Source organism: Urocitellus parryii, chromosome 13, assembly GCF_045843805.1.
Source record: "Urocitellus parryii isolate mUroPar1 chromosome 13, mUroPar1.hap1, whole genome shotgun sequence".
In the NCBI taxonomy this organism is placed as follows: domain Eukaryota; kingdom Metazoa; phylum Chordata; class Mammalia; order Rodentia; family Sciuridae; genus Urocitellus; species Urocitellus parryii.
Genome location: NC_135543.1, coordinates 37,813,917 through 37,830,350, shown reverse-complemented (window position 1 = coordinate 37,830,350; position 16,434 = coordinate 37,813,917). Strand labels below are relative to the sequence as shown.

The 16,434-nt window shown below is 35.7% G+C and overlaps 1 protein-coding gene across 1 annotated transcript in view; it reads left to right on the top strand.

Moving 5' to 3' along the window:
* Asxl3 (ASXL transcriptional regulator 3) overlaps nt 1–16,434 on the top strand; it is a 101,473-nt gene that overhangs the window by 32,812 nt on the left and 52,227 nt on the right. Inside the window, exon 6 of the mRNA XM_077792402.1 lies at nt 10,201–10,364. Within this exon, the coding sequence (XP_077648528.1) occupies nt 10,201–10,364 (164 nt within the window). The remainder of the gene's footprint in view (nt 1–10,200; nt 10,365–16,434) is intronic.

The following is a 16,434-nucleotide window of genomic DNA, read 5'->3' as shown; positions in this document are numbered from 1 at the left end:
GATTCTATTCTCTTTTATTGCTGAGTAATATTCTATTGTGTATATATGCCCCATTTTTTTTATCCATTTGTCTCTTGAAGGGCATCTAGGTTAGTTACACAGTTTTGTTATTGTGAATTGTGCTTCTGTAAACATTGATGTGGTTGTGTCCCTGTAGTATGCTGTTTTTAAGGCCTTTGGGTATAGACCGAGGAGAGGGATAGCTGGGTCAAATGGTGGGTCCATTCCCAATTTTCCAAGAAATCTTCATACTGCTTCCCATATTGGCTGCACCAATTTGCAGTCCCACCAGCAGTGTATGAATATACCTTTTTCTCCACATCCTCACCAACACTTATTATTGGTTGTATGCATAATTGCTGCCATTCTGACTGGACTGAGATGAAATCTCTTCTCAGAAAAATCAACAATCTGTGAGGTGAATAGAGAGCCTACCTCTTGGGAGAAAATCTTTACACCTCACACATGAGATAAAGCACTAATCTCTAGGGTATATAAAGAACTCAAAAGGCTAAACATCAAAAAAAAAAAAAAAAAACAAAACTCAATCAATAAATGGGCCAAGGACCTGAAGAGACACCTCTCTGAAGATGATGTAAATCAATCAACAAATACATTAAAAAATGTTCATCATCATTAACTAGGGTCATTTTTAACCTGCTTTGTGTTAGAGTACAAATAGGAGAAATAATGAATCTACTTCAGTGCAGGAAGGGAGAAGGGAAATCACGTTCACTGGTCATATTTAATACTGTGGTCTAGGCATTTTGATATGTTATTTCAGTTAAATCTTTCTTTAGCTTTGTATAGTAGAGTGATTTCTATTTTATAGATAAAGAGACTGAGGCCCAGAAGGGTTAAGAAGGCTGCTCATAAATGGCACAGCTAACATACAAGCCAAGGCATATCTAGCCCCACAGTCCCAGCCATTCATCTTGGATGGAATCCAAATGTCAAATCATCCAGCCTGTATTTTGCCCATGTAGGAACCACCGAGAAGCACCCAGCTCTGTAATGTCATGAGGAGTTTACCTGGTGTTGACAGTGCAGGTGCCAGAGGTATAGATTTCTGTGTCCTTTGTGATAACAGGGACAGGAAACGGTGGGATCTGAGATAAGTCAATTAGGGTAGAAACCTGTCCAAAACAAACGGCAGGTGATTACTGGGAAGGACTGCAGCTGACAGCCTGACCTGGCAAGCAGTGGAACAGAGTGGCCTATTTTGTGCCAGTGTGGTCAGAAGTGCTTATTAAGCTACCAATTTATGCCCTGCTGTATAACATGAAAAAAAGAAAACTGGGAGAAAGGACCTTAAATATACCTGTTCCCAGACAGTGGTGATATTCTTGATGTTCTATTAGAATCAGGATGTTTAGTTCCCTATGAGGCATCTTTGTGAATATTCTGCTCTCTCTTTGCCATTAAGTTGTTAGCTCCTTGGAAACAGTGACCTTCCTATGGATCTTTGCAGTCCTTACTGTACCCATTATATCCCTCCTGTTTAATATTTTCTGAGTTAGTTTTGAATGAATGAATAATTCAGATTTACTGAATTTCATTCAATCTGGATGAAAGATACATCTAGTAGGTTTCTGCTACTTATGTGTCCTTGGATAAAAATGCCTCTATGTATTTGGGGAAGGTCATTCTTTGTGAGGCCTTTGTGTAGCTGTTGAACCAGTGCACAGGAAAGATCCCACCCCTCAGCCCTTAGCCAGCCAAATGGCAGTAGCTAGCTCTTCCTCATCTGATTCTCCCACTTAAATCCCATGTCTAATTCAAATAGTATCTGAAGTGTGGTTTTAACTTTGCTTGCCTCCTTTTGGTAGGCATAGCTCTAGATAGGTCCTAACTTGTGGAAAACATTCTGAAATGAAAACAAATGCCACCAGTCTGCTCTAATTAGTTGAGAGTTCTGAAACAACGTCCAATCAGAATTGAACTTCAGAGTGTAAGTCTAAATTGTCATTGTTATTGTGAGATTTCCCTAATAGGAAACAAAACAACAATAACAACAATAACAAAAATACTTCTAATCCTCCCCCAAGTGCTTCCTCTTGATATCTGGAAACCACTTAATTTGTCAAATTGTAGGGTAGTCAACCTGTTTACTTGGCTCTTGAAATTGAATGAATGAGCTTGTGTGGTTAAGCACACAGTGGAACCCTGTGTTTTCCTGAACTCAATAGGGAACCCACCATAGCCCTTCCCACACACTTTCATATGCCCACTTTCCCTGGAGAGGATTCCCAGCTACACAATTTAAAAAATTACTATTATTATTATTATTATTAGTAGTAGTAGTAATAATAACCAGCTACACAATTTAAAAAAATAGTACTAGTAGTAGTAGTACTAGTAGTAGTAGTAGTAGTAGTAGTAATAACAGCAACAACTACAATGACTTTCAGCCTTCCTCAGCCATTGTAATTATGATGGTAATCTTGATGTTCATATGAGAATTAAGTCATTCAGCATGAGAACCCACAGCTCTTGATGTAGGTGTTTCCTTCCTTTACTCTCGGCCAAGGTTATATGTGAAAACTGAGTATTTCCCTGAGGAGCCCTCTGATAAACAGACTTGGTAATGTGGGATGAGTAAGTCCAGCTGAAAAAAATAATTCTAAATAGTATTTCTCTGATGATGGTATAATCAAACAAAAAATTTGTCCCTCTCCTTTTTCTGAGTCAAGCATGGTAGAAAACACAGTTCCAATATGCATAAAAACAGATTCTAACCATGTCTACAGGGGTTCTTTTATTATCTCAGGCCACTAAGCATTAGTCTACCAAATAACCGGAGCAGAAACCTCATCTGATGAGATGCAGGATAGGTGTGGCTGCAAATGATGTTGAAAATACAGATTTTTTCTTGCCTAATCAGTATTTTCAATGTTCTCTGTTCTTGTCTTTGCAAAGGATAAAACTTATTATTTTAAGGCCTCCCCTATGGAGTTTTCTGAGAAAACCTTAATACTTAATCATGTCACTGTCTTTATAGCACTAAGAGCATGAATTTGTGAACATTTCAAAAAAAAAGTTTCTTAGTGATACACTGTCTTATCACTTGCTTCATATGTTTGCAATTATTTAGCTTTATGTTTAGAGCAGTTTTTAAGTTCACAGTAAAATTGAGCTGGTGTACAGAGACCCCCAAGCCCCTATCCACACCCCCCCCCACCCCACACATACAATCTTCACCTCTATTGACATTCTGTGCCTCATGGGTGTATGTGTTATTATAGTTGGTCAACCTCCATTGACACATCCTCATCCCAATGGTTTACTTAGGGTTCACCCTTATTGTGTATATTCTTTGGGTTCTCACAAACAGACTGTGACTTTGCCATTGTTTTAATAATTATTTTAATAATGGCAAAGTCACCTTCATACAGAAGAATTTCATTGGCCTAAATATCCTCTGTGCTTTGCTTATCCCTTTCTTTCTTGTTTTGTATTTCTTTTTCTAACATTTTCTCCTAAAAGTTCCTTGGTTTCAGGGTCATGAATCTAAATTAGTTTTTAATTATATTTCTTCCCACCGAATAACACCCGATAAAAAGTGCTGGGTAAGCAAACCCAAGCTGCTAAGGGATGTCTCTGAGGGGGGATTTAAATACTGTCCTCATTGAGCCCAACTTCTGAAATTCATTCATATAGTTACGTGAACATATTTGGCTTCATATTTTTGTAGTAAAGAGTTACTAACTATTCTGGTTTTTTTAAATGGTTACACCTTCTTTAAATAAATCAGTACAGAATAGTATGAATGAAATCTGAACAATACTCTTATACCCTCTCATCCAAGATTATTGTTCTCTGTTTTATAAACATCAATATTTCTTAATGTGCACACATAGCCAGATCTTACTTTATACCATTATTTTTTCCACTTTAATTAGAAGTACTAAATTTAATTAATTTTAGGCTAATTAAGAAACAGAAGTAAAACAAAAAGACCAAAATTGTTAAATATTTGCCCCAAGATATAGTCATATGTCTCCAAAGATAATAAAATTAGGAAAAATAAATAGGAATGATTGTCTGCTAACTATTCATTTCAATTTTGGGCAATATATTATAAAAGGGAAATAATTGTCTTTACAGTCTCACTACCTCCATGATTTTGTTATATTATTTTTTAAACATGAAGGCAGGTCCCTCAGAAAACGCAGCAAGTCCCAGTTTTGTCCATTTTGAAGAGTCTTTATTTAACCAGACGGTCTGCTCCCCACAGGAGTATCACTGCCTCTGGGAGGAACAGCCCCGAGCCTGAGCATTTTTGGATACTTAAAGGCAAAAAATTCATCTGGGTTGATGTAGCTGCAAGCAAGCTTGTACAGAAGCTGAATTGGGCAGTTAGCGAGACAAGGCAATGGGTACATTGGCATTTCCTACAGGACTTTCCAGGTTGGCAGAGCAGCAAGCAAGCAGAAGGGAAGTGGGGGTCAAAATGACTCTGTTCAGTACAAGTTAGAAAATGGTTACTCATGTCTAGACAATCAATCTCTGACAAGGTACATTGCCCAAGAAAAATGGAAACCAAAGAGTACAATTGTATAAGAATTGCTACTTTGTGTTGCCAAGTATGCTATGCTAGGTAACTATTAATGGGCACAGAGGTGGGGCTTTCCCATGGGAGAAGCATTTCTTACATGACATGGAGTCTCAAAGTAAAATGGAATGTGTTTGGTCATTGGCCATTTAGCCTGGCCCATAATAGGTGGACGGCATTCGCATTTTATTGGTTTAACCTTTATGGCCATAGGTTGTTTTTTTTTTTTTAAACCCTGGTACTGTATTTTAATGAATTCAGTGCTCCATTCCTATTTATGATGCAGTTTTTGTCTTCTTTTTCCCTTATTCTTTATGTTGAAAGCCCATTTTCCTCTCCCTCTATGTTTGAGCTCGGTTTCAGAGACATTTCTCTCCACTTTCCCTGAGACAATAAAGAACCTCTTGGTTTTCAATCTGGCCTGTGTTTGGGCATTTCCTTTTGTTTGCCTGGTCTGCCTGACATTGTGCTCCTTCCTCCTCCTCCTCCTCCTCCTCCTCCTCCTCCTCCTCCTCCTCCTCCTCCTCCTCCTCCTCCTCCCATTTGTGCTCCTTTTTTCTCTTCCTCCTCCTCCTCCTCCTTTTTGATGCATAATTTCTATGCTTATTCCCTTCTGGAAATATTAACAACAGAATACCCTTGATCAATAAGTGCTCCAAAGACTAAATATTCCAGAGAATACTTAGTGGTTCTGAGACCAGATTAGGGGTTTCAGACCCCACCCCACCCCCATCGAGAATAGCAGAGAATTAGCCTAACCCTGATTGGGTTCAGACCCCATGACCAACCGTTTTGGATAGCCTAGATACTTAGCTTGCAGGTCAGCCACTGTGGCTTCTCCTCTTTCCCTCACCCTGCCTCTGATACTTCAGACCTCTAGGCTGAATGTCTGAGAATTCAACACTAAAATGACTACATCTTTTTCCTTCTCTGGGTACTGTAGGGAGATAGGAAGTACCAGCTTTAATGAGATAAGACAATCATATATAATTGGATTGTTCTTAAGCCAATTAAGAGTACATGTGTAAGGATAATTAAAATGAAATTAAACATCCTCTGTGGTAACACATTTGGTTCAGCTGCTTTGTCTTTGTTCCAACATTTTAAAACATATTTTTGCTTAGGTAGACTTCTTTGAAATAGATCTTCTATTGGCTTTGTCATGAAAGAAGTGACTGTCTGATGCTTCCTTTTTTCTATGATGCTCTTCAAAGATTTTGAAGCATACTACATAGTAACAGTATGGGTCCTACTTCTTACATTGCTTGACATGGAATATTTTTCAGAATTCTTTACCTTTAAAAAAATTTTCCCAATGTTCCCCTCCAGTCAGAGACACTCTCTATAAATTACCTGAATACTTTTATATGAGACTATTTAGACTATGTAATAGAGTTAAACAAACTCCCTTTTTGGTTTCCCAGCATTTCTTTAGCTCTTGTCTCTTCTTCAATTGCTGAAAAAAGAAAGATCTTCCAACTTCCAAATTCTCTCTGTGATGATGTAGGGTTTTTATTTTTAATTGTGAAATATTTCAAAAATACAGATGCTAAGAAAATGACCCATCAATATACCTATCAACTTGACTAAAAAATGTTAGATTTTTTTAATTCAACTTCCAAAAATTTTTGTGTTGAGATTGATGATTCTATTTTCTCATATAGTACTTATTTTGGAATAAAGATTATAATGATTTTATAGAATGAAATTAGAAACTTGTTTCTTTCCCTCTTCTCTGAAATCTATGCTATAAAGTAGTGGAAGAGCTTCAGAGAGGAGGTACAGAAAGAGAGTCTCCAGGCCCACATCTCTAGTACCATTTTTAATTTGTGGTTTGTGTATATGTGCTAAGGGTTGCTTGCTGATCCATTTAATAATTTTTTTTTACAAATGCATTCATATTTTCTATTTTTAAACTGTGGAAATTCATCAACTTAAAATAATTTATTGCTCTACAAATGTACTGACAAAAGTCAGAGTATTATATTGTGCTCTAGGTCTGTTTTTAATCACATCTACCTTTTAAATCTGTGTTATATCCAGTATTATGTTCTTTTAAAAATTCCTGCACATAATCATGCCATCTCTCACTAGGAATATCAGTTTTCATTAGTTTAATTTCAAAAAAGAAACAATCTGTTTGTTATTGACTATCTTTGTTCTTTTCTGTTTCATGAGCGTCTACTATTATACTTTTTATCTCTCCCTTCTTGAGTGTTCATTCTTTGGTTGATTTATGAAGTTCAGGACTTAGATAATCTTGAATTATCAATCTTTCCCCCCATCCTTTGATATGTGCAATTTATCTTTAAAGCCAGTTGAGACACATTTTACATATTTTTGTCATTATCCCTTAAGTTTCTATTACTATGTTCCCTCCTTAACTTGTGAAGTATTTACAAGTATGCTTTTGAATATCCAAATATGCAGTAGATGTGTCAAACTTTGAAGAGTTGCTATCTTTACATTATGATATATAACTTTATTTCTCTCTGGACAGAGAGATGAGATTTTATATTAAATCTTCAGTGTTTGTTAAGACTCATAATGGTGATTTATTTTTTTCTTGCTATTTCTTGAGTTTTGAAAAAAAACAATTGAGTTCTCTAAAGGCTCTGTGCAGTGTTCTTTGTTAAATTCATTGGTACAAGAGTGATAATTGAGTTGTAAAAGCCCCCCATGTTTGTAAGATTATTTTTAAAGCTGAGCCATCAGTTTTTAGTAATATCTGTTAAGATTCCCTTCTAGATTTTGACTTCAGTTTCCTTGTAGTTCTCTCACTTTTACATTTTGAGGCTGTCACATTTAAATGGATGCAGGTTCAAGGTCATGATATGTTTCTAGTGTATCGTTTCTTATACATTTATAGAATGACTGTTCTCATCCCCAATAATGTTTTCTATATTTGTTTATCTTTCCAATGTTAATCTTGTGTTATTGTGGGGGGGGATTGTTGTTGTTGTTTGGAATTTTTTATTTGTATTTCTTAGTTTATTTCCTAATTTTTATTCTTTCCATGTAATTTTTGTTTTGAGCCTATCTCTCAAAAGCAGCATGTACCTGAATTTTATTAAGTCTAACATAAAAATCAAGTCACGTTTATCGTGATTATGCTGGAATTTTATTTTTTCTCTTTTTATGCCTACCCTTTGATTAACTAAGTTTTCCTTCCATCCATTTATTTGGAGGTTATACTTTTCTTCTTTCTATGTTACATGTAAAAAATAAAAAAAAAAATTAGTTCATATGTGTCTTGTTCGCAATGTCAGTGTTTTGTAGTGCTCTCGTTTGAGTCACATCTTCCCACTTTGCATGCAAAATTACTGTGAAGTATTTTATTTCCACATTGTCTTAACTCATCTGTCATTCGCATTATTTTTTACAATTAGTGTTTGGAGCAATCCATACCTATTATACTTATTGTCTTTTAGTTTACTATTGCTTCTGCAGCCCTGTCATTCCTTCCTTGACAGAATTTCTTTATTTGGCAAGAAGATCCACTAGTGGTTATTTCAGCAAGATTCTCAGAGGACTAGAATTCAATTTTGGGCACTGAAAATGTCCTTATTTCATTGCCAATTTTTGAGAGACAGTTGCAGATGAAATTCTACATTGTCATTTGTTTTCTCTTGGCCCTTTGAAGATATTCCAGTGTCTTCTTTTATTTATTCATAAAGTTTCTATCTTATTGTCATCTCTCTAGAGATAATGTATCTTTTCTTCCAAATGGTTTTTAAGATACTCCTTTTTATTTTGGATGTTTGGACATTTCAACCTATCAGTTAGAGGAATGGAAATGGGCATTTATCTTTCTTGAGATTAAGTTGCTTTTTCTGAGAACTCATTTTAAAATATTTAAAATATCTCATTCATTAACTAACTATTCAAATGTTGCCTCTCTGCCATACTCTGTTTTTTCTTTCTGAAACTCCCATAGATATACACTGTGACTACTTATCCAGGTCTCTGTATTTCTGCCCTATTCTAAATTGACTCATCATTTAATTCAATTTTATCTTTGCGGTACTGGTGAGTGAACCAAAGGCCTTAAGCATGCTAGCTGTCTGTTCTACCAGTAAGCTGTATCTTCAGCCATTTTTTTAAACTTGTTCATTTGAATTTATTGATTGCATTATTTTTATATTCTACCCTTTATTATTATTATTGTTATTATTATTTTATTATTATTTTGAGAGAGGGCTTCAATGAATTTCCCACTATGTCCTGGAACATGAGATCCTCCTGCCTCAGCCTTACTAATAGCTGGGATCACTAGGGTATGCCACCATACCCTGAAGACTCATCATATTTATACTACATTCTAGATATTTTCTTCAGTGCTATCTGATGATTATTCAATAATTATTTCCTGCTGTGTCCGATGAATATTTGTGTTTATTTCTAAAAGCTAAATTTCATTTCTGGAAGTTCTGTTTAAGATATGACCATTCTTTTTATCATATAGTGTTCTGTTTATCCTTTTTAAAAATATTTCTTGTTTAATTTTTTCAAACAAAAGATTAATAAACTTTCTCAGTGAAGGGTTAAAGGGCAAATACTGCACGTTTTTCAGACCATTGTATCTGTTAAAACTCTGCAATTCTGTATTATAGTGCAAAGCAGACATAGACAGAATATAAATAACTGGGCATGATTATATTCTAGCAAAAGTGTATTTATCAAAACAGGCATTGGACTAGCAGTAGCTCATGGATCATAAGTTGCTGACCTGTGATTTAAAACATGCTGTTTATAATGACAGGTGAGCAGATCTCTTAGCTCAAGTAACTAAGCATAGTCATTCTTTTCCTTAGTGTGTCAGCTGACTGTCCCTTATGGTGAGTCATTTTGTAGTTTGTTATGATTTTGAGTTGTGAACTCTGCACGTGGTTTTCTGTTGGACATAAGTGTGCCTTGAGTTGTGAAATTATCCTTCAGAGTTCATTTGTGTTTCAGATCTTGCAGCTAATATTTTTTATCAAGATTTGCTTTGTAAATTATCGCCTTCAGAAATACACTGGATAGCAATTTTCTGAAATAACCCAGTATTTAGTGTACTACTTGAAACATGGTGAACACACAGCTACTATTGTTGCCATTTTCTCTGTTAAAATGAACAGCATCTGGCTGGGGATGTAGCTCAGTGGAGCATTTGCCTAGTGTGCTCGAAGTTTGGTTTCCAGCACCACCAAAAATAAAAATGAACATAACGTCAACAGCATTTTTGTTTCGTTGTCATCATGGATTATCAGTCTTACAGAACTTATATCAATTGTAGTTGTTACCATTTATGCTTCCAAAGTTTCTAAAATTCTGATTAATTAAAAGTTCCTCAATAAAATGTTTCTTTATTGGGACATCCTTTGAGTTAAAAAAAAAAATTAGAAGACACTGAGTGAAATGTTTCTTATGGAAATTAAGGCTTGCCAGTGCCAGACAAACATAATTAAAGGAGCTTTGTAGATTTCTCTTCTTAAAATATCGTTTTCAAAGGGATAGAATTAAACATATGATTGAATATATATATATATATATATATATATATGTATATATATATATATATGTTCAATATATACGTATATGTGTGTGCATGTGTATTTTCCTCAATCTGTAGTAAATTCGTACCTCTTGCTTGTTCATCACAGGACACTTGAAATGGACCAAAGCTGAGGACATTGACATAGAAACCCCAGGATCTATTCTTGTCAACACTAACTTGAGGGCATTAATAAATAAACATACGTTTGCTTCCTTACCTCAGCATTTTCAGCAATATCTCCTGCTTTTGCTTCCAGAAGTGGATAGGCAGGTAAGTAGAAGTTTTAGACATTTGATATCAGTCACTAGTCACATTATGAAGTGGCAGGTCTGTTCTCAGAGATGACTGATATCTCAATGGTCTATTTTGTCATAATGTAGTACATATATATATATATATATATATATAAAATTTATTTATATCTACTTATTTATTGCTGTCATTGGCTTAGTTGTTTAATCTGCCAAGAATGGAACCATGTTTTTGTTCTTAATAGAGAGCCAGTTCTCATTTTAAAATGCAGTGTTCTGCGGTAGAGTGAAAACTATAGACCTCCACCCCGGGAAGGGAAAGCAAAGAAATCAAACATTCCACTATCAAATAAATCTTTGAAGTAGCTGCTCCTTTGCCTGGAGGGAATATTGAAATTCAGTAATAAAAAGCCAGGGTTTCTAAGAAATTATGTAAATGTTTTTATTCTCAACTCTTTCCAAAATGCATTTAAAATTTATGTTTGCATTTGCTTTCTGAGAGTCTATCATCATGAATATGATTGCCTATAAATAATGACCTTTTATCTTTCTTTTTAGTGTAACTGGAAATGCTCTAAGTATATTTTTGAAAAGCTTCTAAAAATAAGGAAATACAAATATAGGCCCGTAATAGCAGGCATCAATCATCTTGTAAAGCCATTTCCTTAGGAAAGCAAAGGGAAAAAATTTTTCATCACATAAACTTTTATTAAGTTTCACAGAAATTATTGAGTGGTATCTTGAAACATTCTTCTGTTATTCTCATTTCATTAAATTCTGATGCTGTATATTGTTTCCATTTGATGGACTTAATTAATAGATGTGTATTTATGAATTTGTATTTTGAAATGATAGGTACATTCATGGGCAGATCCATATTACCTTATAGAAGTTTTCTTAGGTTTTTATTAGTTTCTGTTTTCTATTATCTTACCCATCTCCTTTCATAATATTTAAATATGATAAGCAATAGTTTGTTACAGTTCCCATGAATCTCTTTGGTGGTGATTGTTGTTCGTACTAAGAAAAAGATTATTTTGATTTCCAGATACATTTTCATTTGGGAGTTTGCCTTCACTCAACAAAAATTTACTTACCATTCACTGTGAATATATTTTATGTGCTTTGGGAAAATAGAAAGATAGTATATGCTTAATGAGCGGTTATGGAATTAATGATTGAATATGCTCTAGTTGGATGCATACACTTTTTTGTGAATAACTAAAACATGAAGTAGAGACAGATAAGCTTAGAGGAAAAAGACAAAAATGAATTGCGTTTGTTTGTTTGTTTTTTTTTTTTTTTGGTACTGGGGATTGAACCCAGAAGTGCCCACATCCTCGGCCCTTTTGCAATTTTATTTAGAGACAGGGTCTTGCTGAGTTGCTTAGGGCCTTGCTAAATTGCTAAGGCTGGCTTTAAGCTCATAATTCTCCTGCCTCAGTCTACCAAATCTCTGGGATTACAAGCCTGCACACTCTGGCACTCTGCAGTGAGTCACGATTTTTATGCAAAGGGAAAAATCAAGAGACAAATTCAAGATCCTTGAATTGAATGTTGATGTACACATAGAATATGAATAAAGTAGGTGAAAAAGTACCAAGAAAGGCCCAAAGATATAAATGTCAAAAGCTAATTTGGCAGGGGTTCTGGAATGTAGGAAGAACAGAACAAATGTTTCTGGAAACACATTGGGAGTAGATTTTGGAAGAGTCTCCAGTTTGAAGCTGGAATCTGAACTGTACTCCCCTAGTGTCTGCTGTAAGAAGCCACTGAGGGCCTTTGGGTAGAGCTTTAATGTTGCGGGCCAGACAGTATTCTGGCAGTACTGAGAGGCGGGGTTGTGATGGGAAACATGAGAGTGGAAAGAATAGCTAGTAAGCAGTATTAGTTATTTCCGAAAGTGGCACACTATGGCCTTTGGGGGATTGACCTTGAAATTACAGAGGAGGAGGAGAATGCAGTCATCAGCCTCCTTGTCACTGTCACTGTCACCACTCCTCTTCCTAGCAGGTTTTTTTTTTTTTTAATTATTATTTTTGGTCCTGGAGATTGAACTCAGGAGCTTTCCAACTGAGTTACATCGCCAGTCATTTTTTTTTTTTTTTTTTTTTTTTTTATTTTGAGATGGGTTCTCACTGAATTCCTAAGGCTGGCCTCAAACCTGTGATTTTCTTGTCTCCCGAGTAGCGGGGATTACAGGCCTGGGCCACCGAAGCCAGCCTCCTGGCAGTGTTACATTTTTCTTAAGCATTTTAAATTTTTTATTCCTATAGCTTTATTGAGGTAAAATTGAAGTACAATAAAATGCAGAGTTTTACATTTTGTTAAATAACCCTTGAAGCAAGATAAAAGGAGGAGTCATTGTTGATTCTCTGGTTACGAGCATGCTTGAGAATAGGTTCAGATGTCTAGAAAAACTTCTTGAGAGGATTGACTTATTAGCTTAATATCTTGTTTTGAGTTTTGTCTCTGGCCCCAGGAATAGAGTTTGGCATATACAAGGTGTTCAGTAGATATTTTTGGAATGCAGAAATGACATAGTGTCCTAGGGTTAGCCAACCATTCAGTAAGTCAGGAGGCCAGAATCCAAGCCTAATATTTTATTCAAGCTGCAGCAGTTTATGTGACTCAGTATTTCTCTAGTTACTCTGAGAAATACACACAAATAAGGCATAATTCCTCTCCTCAAATAACATTTAGTCCTTTGGGAAATTACTTATTTATTCAAGAAATATTTACAGAGCATGTATTGCATGCTGTTTGCTTTGCTAAATACAGAGGATACAAGAAAGGATCTTGGGAAGGACTAACAGGAGAAAGGCAATCTCATACTGAAATATGCTACACTTGGGAAAGTGGGAAAGAAGGTTAATTACTAGGTAGGTCTATACCCAAGGTCATATAAGATGAGGCTAAATTACATAAATGTTAGAATAGAAGTATGAAGAAAGTTCTCTGACAGCACAGATGTAACCTGAATGTAGTAGTACTGGAGAGGATTTTATGATAGAGATGATGTTTAAGTTGAACCTGGAACTTCTTCCAGCCAAAGGAAAGAGCATTTACACATGGAGGCATGGCATTTCCAAAGACCCGTTGCTTATTGTCCTCATTGATGCAGTGGGTTTGTAGGACTAGAATAGTCCACAGGAGAGTGGTGGGATACCTTGTTGAGGAGATTGTTCTATAACCTCAGGGACCTGCTTCCAGTCAGCCACGTATTTTAAACCTTTTCTGAAACCATTAGGTTCCATCAAAGGGTTTGCAAATGAGAAGTGTCATGCATAGAATAATTTAAACAAATATTTTAGTGTCTGGACAGAGGGGAGGGCAAGAGATTACAAAGAATAAATAAATAAAATATAGTTGTTATTTTCCTTAAGGGAGCCAGTAGCCCTGTGAATGATGGATTGGAAAGGCAGAAAGATAAGGCACTGGGAGATGGAGAAGAGACAGTCTCAGTAGCTGGGATAAGAGATAAAGGTCTGACCTTGTACATTGGCCTTGAAAATGAAAAGAATGAATTCCAAACGTATTTTCAACCCAGAATTAGTAGGAATGAGTGACAGATTGCCTATAGTATGGGGTTAAAGGTGTGGAAGGCAACTGAAGATATTATCTAGGGTGATTGGGAAGGACAGAGGCTCTGTGGCATTTGAAAACAAGAAGTTCAGAGGTCATTCTCTCTCCCCTACTTCCTCTCTGCCTCTACTCATCTCCCTCCATCTTTTCTTGAAGACTGTTTGTCTTAATTATGTTTTTTCTCTTTTAAATATTTTTTTAATTGTCAATGGTCCTTTACTTTGTTTTTATTTATATGTGGAGCTGAGAATCCAACCCAGTGTCTCACACATGCTAGGCAAGTGCTCCTCCACTGAGCTACATCCCCAACAGGGAGGGTTGTAGCGCGCTCGCGCTCTCGCTCGCTCTCTCTCTCTCTCTCTCTCTCTCTCTCTTTTACTTCTAGTTGTTTTATAACATTGTTACATCTAGTTTTATACTTTATATTACTGTTCATGAATTATATATTGCAAGTAACAGAAAATCTAACTCAAACTGACTTTCAACATAAATGGGATTTATTAGCTCAGGTAAGTAGAAGACAGAGGTTAAGGTGTAGTTTTGGTTATTAGTCCTGGCATTCAATTATTATGAAGGACCCATTTAATTATTATTCAAATAGTTAATTTTTAAAAAAATCTACCTTCTTGTTGGTAGTATTCTAAATCTGACTCCCTTTGAGATGGTATAGCTACCTGAATTAAAAAAAAAAAAAAGACAATTGCCTCTTGGTTTGTGTGCATAGGGAGAACATATCTGTCCCAATATTTTAAACTAAAGACCTAAGATTCACACTGATAGTGCTGCTGAGATCACATGACTATTTCTTAAGCAGTGACTCCAGCCAAGGTAATGGAATACGCGACTTGGCTTAAGCCAGCGAGACCTGCTCCTGGAGTGAAAAGGTATAATTATGTTAGAGTTCAGAGATGTATTAAAAATCTGATATTTAGGAAGTTTTATTGTTAGAGGATATGTGATTGGTGGGGGTATAGATGCTTTTTAGGCAACTAATAGTACCCGCTGAAGTGGAGTGGAAATTGAGTTTGGTTTTTAACATGTTGGGTTGAGATAATGTCTATTGAATGAAATGTCCAGAAAATGATGTTGTATTTAGGTTTGAAGACTGGAGAAGATGGTGTTCATGATAAAACGTATATAGATTATTATATCAGCCATGGATTTGATGAGATTGTCTTTACAGAGGAACACATACATTAAGAAAGAGTATGAGAAGCAGCTGGGGAACAGAGAGAAAACAGCAAATCCACGGGAGACCATCAGTGTGGAGAGCATATACAGATTTGGGTTTCCCCCCTTCAGTCTTTGCTTTCCGCCAGAAACAAACCTGTGGATGAAATCCTACAACAGGATGACCTGTGCCCTTCATCTTCTTTTTTCTCTTCTTAATTTTGAAATAGTTATAAACTTTTAGAAAATTTTATGGTACATTCAAGATGTTTCCAGTATGATGGGTCAGTCTTCCTCCCAACACTATATTTTGACTTTAGGGTATATGTCTACAAATAAGGACATTCTCTTATATAAAATAATAGTGATGATTACCATGAGATCCTTAGACTATATACAAATTTAGCCAGTTATCACAATAATATCATTTAGCAACAAGATCTAGAAAAGAATTTGTCTTATTGTTTCTGGTTTCCCACCTTCTCCTTTTAGAATAGTTCTCTTGTCTTTCATGACCATGACACTTTTGAAGATGATAAGTCAGTTTGAACTTGCATGATGTTTCCTTTTGCTAGTATTTCAGATTATGCACCTTTGGGAGGGGTACAATAAATGATATCGTGGTCTTGTCCTTGCGTCCAGTTTGGTGGCACATGGTTTTGATCTGTTCAATAATAAGATTATTCATTTCATCTTTCAATTTAAGGTATATCTGTCAAGCTTCTCCAGTATAAACTTGCTCCTTTCTTCTTAGCAATTAAACAGTATTTGATGAGGAAATCTTTTTAACTGTGTAAATAGCCTGCTTCTCTTCAACGTTTCCACTTATTAATTTACTTATACCTGTATGACTTCATTGTTTCCCTTTTAAGATAGGGGTTTTTATGCTTACAATATCCACCATTTGTTCCTGGGCAGCACATTGAAACTGTTTCTGTGTCCTCTGACATGGCTCCACGATTCTTTGAGCGTATCCTTACTTTAAAGCACATCAAGATGTACTGAATTCATCTTGTACATTCCTGGCACCAGTGTAGGAATTAACCCTTTCTCCAAGAAGCTCTGGTTCTCTTTAGTGCAGGATAGAATTTATAGTCTCATGAAGGGTGTGTTCTTTGCTGTTTTGGTGTTGCTGCTCTTGGATCTAGTTCAGAGTTTTGGGTGGAAAAATACACACACACACACACACCCAAGAGTACTACATTGTGCATGTGTGTGTGAAGATCTCCTTACCGAGGAATCTTGGTGACAAGGAAAATTATGTTGAAGAAAGAGGCCAAGCCTAATATATAAACATTACACAATTTTTATCTTATATTTATTTCTACATATAG